A 15714-nucleotide genomic window follows, 5' to 3' on the forward strand; every position below is an offset into this window, starting at 1 on the left:
AGTTGTATTAAACAGCTGAAACAATTCTCTGGCCTTGGCCTTGGCCATCAAGACTCACTTGCAGCCTCAGAGAGATTGTATATGTATGTAACACAAGCCAGTAGCCATGGGAATCAGAGAGAACATCCTTGCTCTATGTGATGTGAAATGGGCTGTGCTGAGTATGATTTGGCCCAGCACAGTAGAAGGGGTGTCCATGGTCATCACTGATCACAGCTAAATCATCCAATTAAAATTGCTTCTGCAATCTCTGCTCTCCCCAGCTCCCATAAGGAAAAAACAGTGCTCGAGCTGACTATGCTCAAGTCCTAAATGCAAGTCTGGGCAAATGTGAGGAGGGGAAAGCCCTTGGTTTCACCCTCCTCTAATTCCAGGCCATATCCTTCCTTGGGACTCTTGCTTTGGCAACACAACTGGTTCTGAACAGGCACGTCTCTGCTGAAGTCAGTAATGGCTGAGTATGTTGGCCAGAATCTTTCGCTGCTATTTATTAGATAAATAAATAATATATTAGATACCTAATGTCTTCATAACTAAAATAATTAACTGTATTTGTCTAACATAGTTATCTAAACTTGGAAAATGTTGAGGTGAGGCTAGACTGTCTCCACTGTATTGTTTATTAATTGCATGGCAGCGATATTCAGCAACTCTTTTAGCAGATACTGAATTCATATAATGAAGAGCAGCCATTAACCTCATGAGACTGAATAATGCAAATAAAAATTCATTTTGTTTCGTGCTTGATTTCTGGGGTCTTGTGAACCATAAGATGATTTATACCTCTACTTTACCTCCTTTTCCCATGTTCTAACTGGAAAATAAGCTTTCTTCAAGGAGCTGCAAAACCCACTCTCATCTGAAATGGATCTATGATACTATCTATCTTTCTATTACAGTAGTTTTTCAGTGTCTTTCAGTCTTTTTAATGTATTTATAGTATCAATGAATATTTTCTTCCACATCTGTTTTTCCCACAGGAAACTGTTGCAGAGCACATCAAAAGAAACAAAGTGGGAAACTAAACACCTAAAACTTGGTTAGGGCTGTGCATGCACTATCTCTGTCAGCTGCTCCTGAGTTGTTAGAGGTGGGTGGCTTTTGCCAGGAATCTAGATGACACGAGTAGGACCATGATTCAGCAATGAGCCAGCCCCCATCACGTGTCTAAACCATCCTGCCAGGAGATTTAGCGTGTTTCAGACTAAAGCCACATTGTAAGTCAACCTGTAAGGAGTATAAAAGATCGGAGTTTTAAACTGGACTATGAAATTGAACCCTGAGATAATAGCACAGATTTAAGAGATTAAGTGATATTAGTACCACTCTATCACCTTTAGATAAGCTAGAGGCATGTGTTCCTTCATGCTTTCTGCCTCTTTTCTTTCATTCTTATTTTTAGTATTTCTTGTTACAGTCTTTTCAGTGGGGTAGTCCAGTTTAAACTGGAATGGTATATCCTCAACATAGCATTTAGTTTAGTGGGTAGAGTACTTTTCTAGCAGATGAAAGAGCTGTGAACCCCCTTAGATTGGGGATCTTGAGACCCTTGTCACCTACCTCACGAACAAGAGTTAAAGATGCCCAAACTGCTGTGTATTCTTAGAGACACTGGTTCAGCTTTATCTTGTTGACTGGCCAGGAAGCAAGGATCCAAGTGCTCATTGTAAGGGACTGCCCAAGCTCCCTTAGGAGGTCCATGGCAAAACAGGAATGAAATTGCACAATAACCTAGAACTGTGAAGCTCTAATTTGATCTTCTTTGTGGCTGAATTGACAATGATAAGAACCTGCATAAATAGGGATAGTTAGTGTAGGTTCTAGTACTCTGTGTTAACACATACGCATTTCCTATTTTTCCTCATTCCGTGGGACATTTTGTGCATTTTTTAAGACAAGAGATTTTGAATATCTGAAAGTTGTTAGTGCATGATGACTTGTATGATAGCTTGTCTTCTGTGAGGAGGGACTCTTATTCCTGGGCAGTATTGCTGTTGTAGGTCATGATTGCTCAGTGTGAAGTTGGATTGATTTAACCTGATCCAATGCCAAAGTTTAGTCTTGTTCTGAAGGAAGGAGACCACAATAGTGGATGATATGCCATAAAGCTCCATGTGTTTCCATATCTTTCTCTGGTTCCCAGCCTACACATAAGGCTTCACATCCTGTGCAAGTTATTCATCAGTCTATATTTGCCAGTGGTGGTAAATTTAAATTATTAAGTCTGGTGGTTTGGTGGAGTTTTTTTTATTAATATGTGTATTTATTTCAGTGTTTTGCAAAGAAGTGTGTGTGTGGGGGGGAAGATACCTGACATTTCTATCATTGGACTAAAGGACTTCTTTTCTTTCTTGTTTCAGACACAGACATTAAGGAGTTAGAGGATGTTTTCGGGCTTAATGGACAAGTAGAGCATAAGCTGAACTTCCTCAAAAACAATGTATCAAAAGATATAAAGCTGGTTCTGATTGCTCATTCTATTGGTTGCTACATCACCCTGGAGATGATGAAGCGAGCATCTGAACTTCAGGTACCTGAACCTTCTGGAATGGGAGTTACATTATTAGCAAAGCAGTGCATGTGCTCAACCTGTGGGTAATGCCAAAGGTTTCCTGTGGATGCTCCCGTTCTGCTTGCACCAACTTTTGATTAAAATGGAGCAAGACGTTAATGGCTAATCCTAATAGCATATAATGAAGTAGTTTGATGTAAAAATAAGTTCAAAGTCTGAATTTGGATCTGCAATGCCCTTGGAATGTTAACAGTTAATAATGGGACTTTCCTGTTCTCATCTTTAAGTAATTTATAAGTAGATTACTAGATATTTGGTGATCACATATGTAGTACACCAAAATTTAAGACTGGTTATGATTTTAACAGTGGTTTCTTATCATGAGGTGAGCAGATTGCTGGCTAGACACAGGGAAATGTAAGGAAATGACTAATAATATAAGTTGTGATGAGTGCTATGGAAGATGTTGCTTTTAAAATGTAATATATATGCAAATATCATTGCTCCAGTCTTGCAATTCATATCATTGCAATTCAGTCTTGGTTTGTGCGACTCAGTGTAAGTTGTTACTGCACATTCAGTGTATCTCAACATTTTCTTTTGTCACTGTGAAGCAGTAAGAAGGCTGAGGTACAGCCGTGTCCTTGCCCCTCTGGAAATGACAAACTGTTCATGCTAAGTAATAACTCACTCTGCTAGTGGATGTTGAATGAAGAATATGGAACTTTTATTCCTAAACCTTCGCTCTTACTAAATCATTGCCTCTTCCTTTACATTATAAAATCCTTAGCGGAAGGAAATGCAGTGTCAGCATAAAGTCTGAGGTTAATATATGTATGTGGTTAATATACATATGTGGTTAATATAGGCAATATATGTGGTTAATATATGCATATCCACTTCTTCATAGCCATTTCCACTGCTCGTCTAACTTTTTTTTTCCTTTAAAGGAAAGAACAACTAAAAATGTGAACATGAGGATATATTTCCACAGGCATATTTCACTTTGTGATTGTAAACAAGGGCATTATTTGAGAGAACTTCATTACTGTTTTACCTTTTCAAGAAGGGATGTTCTTGAAAATACCATATGCATTATTTTGACCAAAAATACCAACTTTTCTTTGGTCAAAATCTGTGCAGTCTTTATTGCTCAAATGATTTTATCTGGCTTCAATTAAACTATAAATTGTTGAGTAACTCTTTTTCACCTGACTCATTGGATGCTGGCAGCTTGCTATTCATCAGTGTTTGGAAATGGATCTTTGGGTTACTCTCAGGCTGCATGGTGCACTGTGTGCATAAAGTTAATATATGACAAGCTACATTTAACATGCATTTAACAATAGAAAATATTTGTGTAAGCCAGAGTATTGTGTAACCTTTGTCCCTTTGCCAAAAATAAGTTAACTCTTAGGGTTTATAACATATGAAGTGTGATAATAAGAAACTTGTGTTTCCATCTCTCCCTTTATTTTTACTGGAATATTTGATTCCCACAAGATTTTGAGCACATATGTGTATTTTAGTAGCTGGATCATTTGATTTTATTTTTGTGTAGTTCTTATGTGATATTCTTTCATTACATGAATTTTGGTTTTGGTCTTAAATTCTCTGCTTTAAGAGCCTTTCACTGCTTACAGTTTATTATTCTGCGCTAGAGGTTAATGTGTTGTATTTATTGTTCAGATAATCCAGTAAACATTTATATTTGGAATGAATGTTTAGCAGATTTAATTTTTAGAATCATAGAATCATTAAGTTTGGGAAAGACCTCTGAGGTCATGGAGTCCAGCCGTTAACCCAGCACTGTTCATGTTCATGAACATGCCATGTTCACCACTAAACCACATCCCTACAGTGCCACATCCACATGTTTTTAGAACACTTCTGGGGATGGTGTTTCCACCAGTTCTCTGGGCAGTATGTTCCAATGCCTGACCCTTTTCAGTGAAGACCTTATTGTTGCACCACTGAAAGCCCTTCCATAGTCTAGTCAAATACCAACTAGATTGTCCGTCTCTTAGCATGCATGGAAAGCAGAAAGTACTATCCCCTTATCTCTCCTTGTTTCCTCTTCAGCTGTTGGTTTTCACCAAATCACAGAATTGATTTGTTGGAAGAGACCTTCAAGATCATTGACTCCAATCATCAACCCAACACCACCATAATCACCCCTAAACCACGTCCCCAGGTGCTGTATCCCAATGCCTCTGGAACACTTCCAGAGATGATAACTCCACCACCTCCTTGGGCAACTTATTCTAATGCTTAACCACTGTTTTAATGAAAAAGGTTTTTTTATATCTAATCTGAAACGCTCTTGGCACAGCTTCAGGCCATTTCTTCTCATGCTTTCACTTGAGACAAGGCAGAAGAGACCAACCCCCACCTCACTGCAGCCTCATTTTAGGTAGTAGAGGGCAATGAGGCCCCCCTTGAGCCTCCTGTTCTCCAGAGTAAAAAATCCAGCTCCCTCAGCTGCTCTTCATCAGGATTGTTTTCTAGCTTTTCTACCTTTTTTAACAGCTTCATTGGCCTTCTTTGCTGATTTCTTGGGCCCTTGTGCTCTGCAGATTAATGGGGTACTGCATTTTTTTTCTTAAAATTCTGTGAAATTATGCTTTCTTATTTTATTAAGAGAAATGAAACAGGGAATTGCCAGTTTAGTCCAGCATAAATTGAGTTCTGGACCTCATCTCTGTTTTCCCACTGACTTCCAAGGGAGACTTCTGCTAAGGGCTCCTTCAGGAGACCCATTAGCACAAACTTAGTCTTGGGTTGATGCCTTTAACTAAGTCTGATTAGTAGAGAAAGGGCACACAAGTTACGCTCATACTTTTGTTACTAAGTGGGGCTACTGCACAGTGGGGCTGCTGCACAGATCACTGGGTCAGTGATGTTTTTAAACTCGTCTTTAAGTGACTGTTGGCCCAAAGGATCCATCCACACCCTGGAATGGTTCTAGGCTTGGCAAGGGCCCAGGACCATTTCCAGTAGTTTGTTTGGATGACGATATCCGTTTGGAGGCAGGAGGAGCTTCACTGTCCACTGTACCGTGTGGACACAGACCATCCTATGCCCTCCTGTTCAGTGACAGGGCCAGAAAACAGTTTTTGGCCACTTTGTTTTCTGGTTCACGTGTGACCATGAACACTTTTTAGTTGTCATGGTGGGCTTCAAATTTTGACAATATTCACCTCTTTGTGGAAGGTGAAGCATCCAGATTTTGCCAGACTGCTAAAGAATTTTGACACTGGGAGGCAAATAAATCAACCTCACTTTGTGGATGTGGAAAACTGCAATAATGTACAGCTTCCTTGATACTTGCTCTTAACCTTGTAATCTTCACTCTTCATTCAGACAGCAGAACTGAAAAATGAGGCTAAGTGACAAAATGATTTTCTCAGTTGTTGGAACATGAGCCTGACTCATAAATATGCTACAACCTCCAGGCATTCTCTTCTAAAATGCAAATCCTTACTTGGAAGATTTCCTTGTGCTTTGCTGGTGGCACTGCTGAGTGTTTCCTAAAGTACCTCTTTTGATCATTAATTTGGTCAAAGATTGACAAATTTCCTTGCTAATGAAATTCAATCTGTTACAACATTAGTCTTTCATTTACAGTGATATTTTTGAAATGTCAGAACCTTTGTGGTGGTAAATTAATGGTTTTTAATGGGTACAATGTAAGTATTGCTCTTCCTGTAAAACTCATTGGTGAGGAAGAATTTAAAACCTCTGAGTATGTATCAGTTTAGCCAAATAAAATTCCTGTAGTGTGTAATTCAAACCCATGCATTGCAACTGTGTCTCAGTGGTGTGAAAGAACATTGGGTATTGCTAGAACTTGATTGATTTCATAAATGATAGCTAAAAACCCAGAATTTGGAATAGTTGTGTATACAAAAAATTCATAACTTGGAAACCCTGTCACATCATTTCTGTGCACATTAATTATTGAGTTGAACAATTGATTATGAGTTTGGGGAGCACTTTCATAATGTTAGGAAAGAGGAAACTTACCATGTTTTTAAATATGGGTATTTCTACAAAAAACCAAAAGTCTTTACTCCGGAATTACTGGAAATCCACAGGATCTGTGAGACTGTGAGATTAAAAGAGGGAGAATTTTTTAACAGCACAGGAAGTACTAAGCATGTCTGACCTTTGAGATAATAAAAGTCTTTTCAGCAGCATGAATGGAAGAGGGAAGGAATGTATGAAGGAAATTGCATTTGTTCAGTTTCTATTTTGCTGAGATTAGAACCTGTATATGTAATCCAAGTCTGGTGGTGTCATCATTAGAGAAAACATCTTTTCAAAGAGTGGTAATGTAGCAGGCTCTGACATCCTTAGAAGTTCTAGTGCTTTTTGGAAGTAGAAAGATGAAAAGGTAACCACACCTGAGATAAAAAGGAATATAAATTTTTATTCCACTTTTCAAAGTTTCACTTAATAGAGTAGCATCTAATTCCAGTGTTGATTACCTAAGTTAGATGTCACTACTTTTAAACAGTCAGTTTACATAGGTAAATTGTCTAGGTAAATTAGCTTCTGATTATGAAGTTTAAACTATGCTAACTGAAGAAATATATTTTTACTACCTTGAATACTCTCTTAGAAAAGTAAGCTTATCTCAGATTTTTTGAAGAGTACAGTGAGACTACATAAAATAGAAAAATATAGAAATGCATATTTCTAGAGAGAGTAATAAATATGTTTTATATATAATCTTTACCTACAGAGAGAAATACGGAAAAATAGGTAGAAGATTTCTGAAGAGAGAAGATGTCTTCTCTCTGTATTTTGTGTACCTGTGTGCCAGGGTGCAGTGTAACCAACAGCATGGCAGATGGATAAATAAATGTCCTTTGTTTGTGCAGCTTATTTTGATTTGTCCTTGCTGAGAACTGTTTGCTCTTGGTTCCTAAATGGGTGTGAGTGATGGGTGGCATATGGGTGTGTGGTTATGTCTAGCAGTAGGGATCATGATCTGGAGAAAGACTATGGAGAAACACTATTTTTGTATGAATCTCTTGTTTGTGGCAGGCTTAAATGGAAAGTGCAAAAAATCACCATAAAAATTAAAGTGGGTAGAAGACTTAGAGTAAATCCAGTAACAGCATTTGCAAAATTATTATGCAGAAAAAACCCCAGAGGGCTATGCTTAGCAGACCTCACAAGGGAATTGGTGCACATTTCAGATAAATGTGTATCTTGTGCAGAGAGCTATGAATTTCTAGGCCATGACATAAAAGTAAACTGAGTCTGATGTATTTTTCTTCTTCAGTCCATCCATCCAGATAAATGAACTACATACTAAAAGAGCAAGCAAACAGCTTTGGGCTCATTTGCACCCACCTTCAACCCCCTTTAAGTGTTGAGGAAGCAAATGAAGACAGACTCTAACATAATTTTACACAGATTTAAACATTAATCTAAGTTCAGCTGCCTTCAGTGAGATGTGTGCATTAATTTAACTCTATTAACTTTGTGGATGTATTAAGTTGGTCACTAAGTTGGATTGTTTCTATAATATATTTATTTTTTTGTAGCTGGGAGGCAGGGAGTTCTCTCTATCACTTCTTGAGACATCAAGTCTTTGGGAGCACAGACAAGCCCAGGTGGTCTGAGACAGCATACACATGACAGAGTCTGCAAAATCCACCTTGCAGATCTCGACGATGGCACTTCAGGCAGTATCAATAAGTCTGGTGGAACAGCCAGTAAAGCAACAATAAAGAATGAAAAGAACTTGGGGCACATGAAACATTCTGCATCTCACTTGGAAAAAGAGAGAAGTAATGCAGATGATTTATTAAATGTAAGCAAATAAAATAAATAAGATACTGTATCTTTGAAGCAGCAGAGCAGTTTTTATAAAGCTTCATGGAGAGATTTTTTTTTTTAAAAAGGAAAAACATGAAAGCAACCTGCATATGAAAACCTCAAACAAAATGTTTTCTCTTTAGGGTGAGAGGCTGCAAAGTGAAGAGCAACCATCAGTGAGTTCATGGCAAAGATTTGTTAGAGGGGTACTGATTTTTCACTGAGACACTCATAATAAGCCACAAGCCTGAATTTAAAAGCTCAACAAACCTTCAGAACACCATTGGTGAAAGGCTGGTAACTGTGGAATGGGGTTGAGGGTGTCAGCTCACCCAGAAGACTACTAGTGACCATTATTTTCACTGGCTTGATGACTGCCTTGATGCCTTAGGCTCCCAATCATATTCTTTTCTATCTCTCCTCACCAAAAAAACTTTAAAAAATGTAAACTCTAAAAAAATGCAGCAGTCAGTGGGCAGAGGAACTCTTGTGTAACCTCAATAGGCACCACTTTTGTGAATAGGAACAGGCACTTACAGATTACCATGTGCTGTGTAGGTCTGCTTGAAATCTGAAATTTCTTTTGCCTTCACAGGCAAACAGCTCAGCTTGTAATGTGCAGAACAAAAGACTGTGAAATATCTCAAGGGCACAGCAAAGTAGAATTTGGGAAACTTAAAATATAATGAGACACCTGTTGAAGGTGATATATCTTCAGATGTAAATTTCTTAAGGGAAAATTAAGTAAGGAGTCTTTTTTTTTTATCTTTTATTTTCGCTGATATAAGTGAGATGTTTGGAAGAAGCTGTTTGTTGTGAGGGTGGTGAGGCAGTGCAACAGGTAGCCCAGAATAGTTGTTGATGCCCTATCCCTGGAAGTGTTCAAGGCCAGATTGGATAGGGCTTTGAGCAGCCTGATCTAGTGGAAGGTGTCCCTGCCCGTGGCAGAGGGATTGGAGCTGGATGATCTTTAACTGGATGGATGAACCCAAGCCATTCTGTGATTCTATAAAACTGTTTTTAAACCTTCTCTTTTTGTGTCTAACAAATATAGACCAAAGGCTACACACTGTCAGTTTGTCTTAGGATTTGAACCCTAAATGTCTCTCAAAACAGAGGCAGAGAGATACCAGAAAGATAAGGCACAGTAAGTATTAAATCTCTGTTTTGCCTTTTAGAAAAGACTTTGGGGGAAAAAGTATATAAAATTCATTCTTAATACTACTTTATATGTATTTTGAAAACAAATAATGTATTTCTGAACAGACGCATTTGCCATGTGTATGCATAGCATATCTTGTATGGTTTTTGAAGTGGGTGAGGTAGGTAGATATCACCTGCTCAGTCCTAGAACTTTATGGGAAATACTAAATTATATATAGTTCAGTGTTTTTCTGAGTCAAGAAAACTTGCAGTCCAGAAATGCTGAAGATCAGATAAGACTGGTAAATAGTAAAGTGATAATTAAAAGCAGAAGTATTAATTTAGTTAAAATTGATGTCTAGTGCAATTAAAAGACAAGCTTGATGAAATCAGTAGCACTGTGTCTGTCAAATCCTAATTCCGGAGCAGATGAATCCAAGTTCTTTTTTTTAACATTTATCACATTTTTAAGAGTGAGAATTCAGAGTCAATAATAACATTGCCCTGAGATTTCCTTGTTTAGATCATAAAGAAGACCTGAGGAAAAACTTCATTCCCAAGATTTTCTATGTAAAATCTTACTTTGTTCAAAATGTTCATTGAAACTTCAGCTTCTGTCACCATGTTTAACATACTGCTTTACTGCTCAGTGGAATATAGAAACAATATGAAAAGCAAGATTCTAGTCAGTGATGATTTGAAGTAGGAAAGCATAAAGAGCAATAATTTTAATTTCAAGAGACTTGGGTATTTTTTAATAGCTGTGTTTATTTCACTGCTTATGAAACGTGATTGCAGATGTATGTAGTCAAAATTCAGATAAATCTATAAATAATTTCTTTTTCTAGGAAGTTAAAAGACATAAAGGTGACCAAATGTGCAAACATAAAAGAAAGAAAAATAAACTGAAAAGTGGAATCTATTATCATTCATCAAGAATCCAAAGTAAAACATAAGAATGAAGAGGAAATGGAGTAAAAATAAACAGATGGCTAAAATGGTAAATGGCAGAATAAAAGGATTTGTTAAGTGCTGTGAATTTTTACTGACTTTTTAATAAAGTTTTATTATTTTGAATCTCCAGAAATTTAAATTTGTATTGTAATAAATAAGTGATTTGATAAAAATGAGAGAATCATAAACATGTAACACGAATTGAGTTTCAAAAACAATTAGGATTTATGACATATATTTTAAGAAGAGCTCAACACCATTTTGAAAGCCAGATTTCCCAAAGAACTTTTTATGCTGGGTGGTGTGATCTTTTGACATCCTGTCTGCAGATGTGTGCACTTGAAAATGAGAGTCTCAAGTCTTCAGAGAGTTGGAGCAAGCGATTGGAATTCAGTATATGTCGCACATAGCTTGAATTGTTTTTTGTTTTTCTACTGCAGTTAATATGCTTTTACAGAAGAAAACAGAGCCAGAAATCTGCAGTTTTCATGCTGTTTTAATATTAGTAGAGAACAGGAGAAAGCAATCAGTTAGGACATTGAAGAACTGTTTATAAAAGGAGCAGGTGAGGGCACATTGTGGAGTTTTTGAACATAGAATTTACAAGCAAGTAGTTAAACTTTGACCGTGGCTTGTAACTGTAAGAGCCAGTATCTGTTCCTAGTAGCTCTTTATTAAAATGTGATTTTTTTTGTCAATCTTTAGTCCTCACCAAATAAGTTGAGTTGCTTTGTCAGCTCCTGCCTGTGCTGTATATGATAGTTACTCAAAAGAGTGGGGAAGAACTTGGCTTGGATCTTCCAGTTAGAAGAGGTTACTTAGAACTGACAGGGTTTCAATTGGAAATATTTCCTACTCTGCCATATTGTTAATTTGTTCATTCCCCATGGTTTTCTGCTGCATTGGCTTCTATTCCAAGGATGGTGTGTCCTTTTTGAAGAGTTCATTGCAGGAGTGAAAGGAATCAGAAAGAGACACAAACTTTATAAAAAACAGTTACAATATCTCTGAGCTTAGACAGTACATTCACTTCATTTAGAGCATTTCTAATACACGGCTAAATTAAGTTCAGGCAAATACTGGAGGCTTTTTTTACCTGTATGTTTTTAGCACTGCATTGATTGTTGATTATTTTAGAGGAGTTTTTGCCAGTGCCACCATGGATCTTTTCAGACACCTGAGGATGTGTACAGTGACTGTAAACCTATATTGAGGCAACTAAATCAAGCCCTAGATTTAGGAATCCCCCTCTGCACTCTTATGACTGAAGTTATCTTCAAAATTAAATATAATGGAAGTGTGCTTCCTTTTCTATTTATTTCAGTATGTAAATATTTTAAATACTTGATTTCTGTTGTTTGGATGCAAGTGTACCTAACTGTGGCATTTTGTGAAAAATATCGTTGGAGTTTGCCCTTTCATGTGGAATTCAGTGTTAGATATATATCTAAGTGCGAGTCCAGAAGCAACAATGTATCTAACAAACTTATTACCTCTGGAATCCTGTAAGAAAGTTCAATTGATTTAATGAAAGTGTGCTTCTACTAACTTTGTTACAACATTTCTAGTCACTGGAAAAATTTAAGAACATTCCGCTCCATTTAAAATTCCAAAACAAAGCATAGTTCTGTTTAAGGAGCAGAATTTACTGAGTCCTAATTGTTCTTGAAAATATTGAATTTATGCTCCTCTATTTTAAAACAGTAATGTGACTATTGTAAGTGTATTTTACTGAGATGAAAGATACAAACCCCAGTTCTCAATGAATATAATTTGTGACCTTTAATGGCAGCTGGCAGAGTTTAGACTTTTTACCTGGCATTGGCAATTTAAAGAAATTCTACAAATTCCTGTTCGCAGTTGAACTAAAGCCCTTACTACCTGATGACCAGTTTTATTTGTGTGATAAATTAGATACGATAATTTCACTCTCCTAGCAGATTCCTGCCTATATTCCATTTGTCATAGTAATTAAGGCTAGCAGCACTCTGTAGTATTGCAAAGGAAGGAATTTTGTATTTTTCCCTTCTTTAAAATGCTTGCAGTTCTGGAAAGGTCAAAGCAAGGATGGAAAAATGAGCTGACTGAGAGAATTCCTCACTCCCTCCTCTCTCTTATTCTCTTCTTCTGATACCCTGACAAGACTTTGGGATGTAAGTTCTATCTTGAAACTAAAATATTCCTTTTTTCTTTTCTTCTTTTAACAACTATACAAAGTTCTGCTCAGTGTGTACCTCCTGACGCCCATCCTGTTCTTCACTGGTATCACAAGGCAGAAGCTGACTGTTCTTCTTCCTCCAGAGCACATCATTAACTAAGGCAGTTTAATTGGTTAAAATGGTAGTGGACTGATCTTCCAACATTCAATTCCAGCTCAGCTTTCTTTGTCTGACTACTAACCTTGTAAGCCAAGATGCCTTTGGCTTTACGTTGACTGGATGCCTTGTAGAGGGCTGACTTCAGTAAGTGATAAAATAACCCCTTCCAAATGTCTTGAGTGGAGCACTTGAAAATAGAAGTCCAAGGATCTCAAGGCCCTGATGGAAAATTAGGGCCTTTCCTTTCTATCAGCAATAATGCCAAGGTCATGGGTTCAATCCCCTGTGTGGGCCATTGACTTAAGAGTTGGACTCGATGATCCTTGTGGGTCCCTTCCAACTCAGAATAGTAGGTGAATCTCTGTGAAAATGAGATTATAATTGGAAGGCTAGTTTCTCATTCACCTTGTTCAGCCACATTTCCTTAAACCAAATGGATTGTCATTGAGATTTATTGGTAGGTGTGGTTATACATTGATGACTCTTAGTTCAAGACAACACAAAAACTAATTCTTAATGCTTTGTCTTGCTTGAGCCATCTTTCCAATTTAAGTACATATTGTTGGTGAATCCAAATGGTGAATGTCCCAGAGCACATCTACAAGGATTACATTTACCAGTCCAGTGCTGTAGGGGTACTTGCAGATGCAGTGCAGTGATCTCATGGGAGTGCTACACTGAAAAAAAAAACGCACCCTGTACTTCCAAAAAGAAAACGGAAAGAATTTCTGCTGGAAAGTGGCAGCTGTGTTCTGACATTCATGTAATGGGAGCAACTGAAAGCTTTATGGTGTGTAACTGTGACACTGCATTCCAACATAAGCTTCTCCCTGCCCTTCTTCCAACCAATAAACTATTCTTCCTCTCTTTTCACTCTCACCCCTCCTAATCTTCTTCTGTTTATATGCTTTAATCATAATAGCAACAAATCCATCCCTGCTGGTATTATCACACCGTTGCAAATTTTGGCCGTCTCCTTTGGCAGTTCCCTTGTAGATGGAATGACATTGCCCACTTTGATGGGGCTTAATCCTCTATGTAAAATACTGCCCTGTCAATATTTTCTCTATTAAACTATTTTCAGTCCAACAATAAGATACAGATTTTTGGGAGAACAGTTTTCTCATTATTACCTTAACCCATAAAAAGGCTTTTACTTTTTTCTTTTTTTTTTTTTTAATTCAAACATTTTGGGCAAGTTTTCAGTTACCCAAATATTTGTAGTACAGAGTAATTTGCATTTCAGCCCTGTGAGACTTGTAAATGTAATGAACAGTCTGTGTGTTTAATATTTTTTATATTTTTAATAATTTGCAAATAGTTCAGTATGTAGAGCTGACCTGTTAAAAAATAGTTTGCAGTGTCTGTAGAGAACACTTCTGAGTCTTTTGTGTATTTAGCAGAATTCTGGCCTTCAGCTGGAAAAATTCTAGGAGTATTTCTTACTGGAAAATATTTCAAGTAATGTGAAACAACAGATAATTTTTTCCTGTGCTGTGACCCACTTGTAAGGTGAGGTATGGATGCTCCCTTTCCTGTTGCTATCAAATAGGCTTCAGTATTGGAAGTCAGGTACAGGGAAAATGCTGACACCTTTTGAAAGGTGTGTTTGAAAGCATATGGGTTTCAAAAGGAATTGTGAAAGGCCTCAATTTACTTGCCAATCTAAGAGGTTAATCTCTAACTACAGTGATCAGTGCTTTATGGCAGCCATGGTCTTTGTCTGTCTATCCAAAAATAGGTAAGAGTCTTGGTTTTAAAGCTGGGAATACCATATCTTAGGTGAGATCTACATTGGCCGTAGACTGTCACATTTAATAACTGAAAAATATATCCTTATATCAGAATTTATTCATGGGGCAGAAGTAACACATATTAAATTGATGAAAATTTTGCCACTCGTTTCAAGGAGCAAGATCACACCCCCAGACATGTAGCAGGGGGAATCACAAAGGACCAGAAGTATTCAATAGGATATCGGACACGGTGAAGTCTCTTTAGGGCTCTGCCTTTTTGATTACTCTGCTTGTGACCACTGTTGACAAAAGTGATTTCTTACTCTTAGCAGCTGAAGTTGGATACTACCAAGGTTTCCTTGCCTCTCACATTCTTGCTCTGGAAAGATATATCCTCAGTTGATTTTGTCCCATTTCAGTTCTTTTGTAATTAAACAAAGAAGGGAGCTTTTAGTATTCTCCTAATAATACAGCACAAAAGTTAGTACTGTGAAAGGCTGATTGTGATTCAGGTTTTAACAGGACTCTTCATTTGGCTGGTCCAATGAGTTTGGATGCAGGACTGCACCCTATATGGCCCAGAATCAAATTTATGCTAAGTCAGTGGAAAGTGGTCTTAAAATAGACATAAATTTAGTTACACCTCACCTTGGTGCAAGTGACACTCAGGTCTACATACCTAAGGGTGTAATCATTGTACCCTGCACTGTATTTGTTGTTACACTGGAGATCACAGTTTGAAACACAAGTACGTTACCAAAAATGCTGGTCCTTGAATGTTGTTTCCATCCAAGTGGAACTGCCAGGAAGCACAGCCTTAAAGATGTACTTCAAATAAAATTGGATAATGTATGTCAAATAAAGAAGGTGCCAGCACATGGAAAAAACCATGTGATCACTGTTGAGTGTTTTAAACAGAGGAGAATATTGCCTGCTATTTATATCATCAGGTAGAAGCTGAAAGAAAATAGTAAAAAAATAAGCTGAAATTTTAATTTATTTGAAAAATGTTTGGTTTATTTAGATATATATATATATATTTATTTGAACATAGTGGGTCAAATTCAGATGTTGAATGAGGTATATGTTGAATGGCAGTAACTATAAGTTAAATAACCTAAAAGATAAAAATTCAGTTTGTTGTGATTCATTGTTTTACATTTGACAACTTCAAAAGCATGATACAAGAAAACTGAGGGTTAGGAAATACAAACGAGCA

The 15714-nt window shown here is 37.2% G+C and overlaps 1 protein-coding gene across 3 annotated transcripts in view; it reads left to right on the forward strand.

Moving 5' to 3' along the window:
• Positions 1-15714, forward strand: part of LDAH (lipid droplet associated hydrolase) — a 116406-nt gene that overhangs the window by 46781 nt on the left and 53911 nt on the right. For all 3 annotated transcript variants that reach the window (XM_071548279.1, XM_071548278.1, XM_071548280.1), the window contains one exon: positions 2361-2530. In XM_071548279.1, the coding sequence (XP_071404380.1) occupies positions 2361-2530 (170 nt within the window). The remainder of the gene's footprint in view (positions 1-2360; positions 2531-15714) is intronic.

Source organism: Pithys albifrons, chromosome 2 (assembly GCF_047495875.1).
Source record: "Pithys albifrons albifrons isolate INPA30051 chromosome 2, PitAlb_v1, whole genome shotgun sequence".
NCBI lineage: Eukaryota > Metazoa > Chordata > Aves > Passeriformes > Thamnophilidae > Pithys > Pithys albifrons.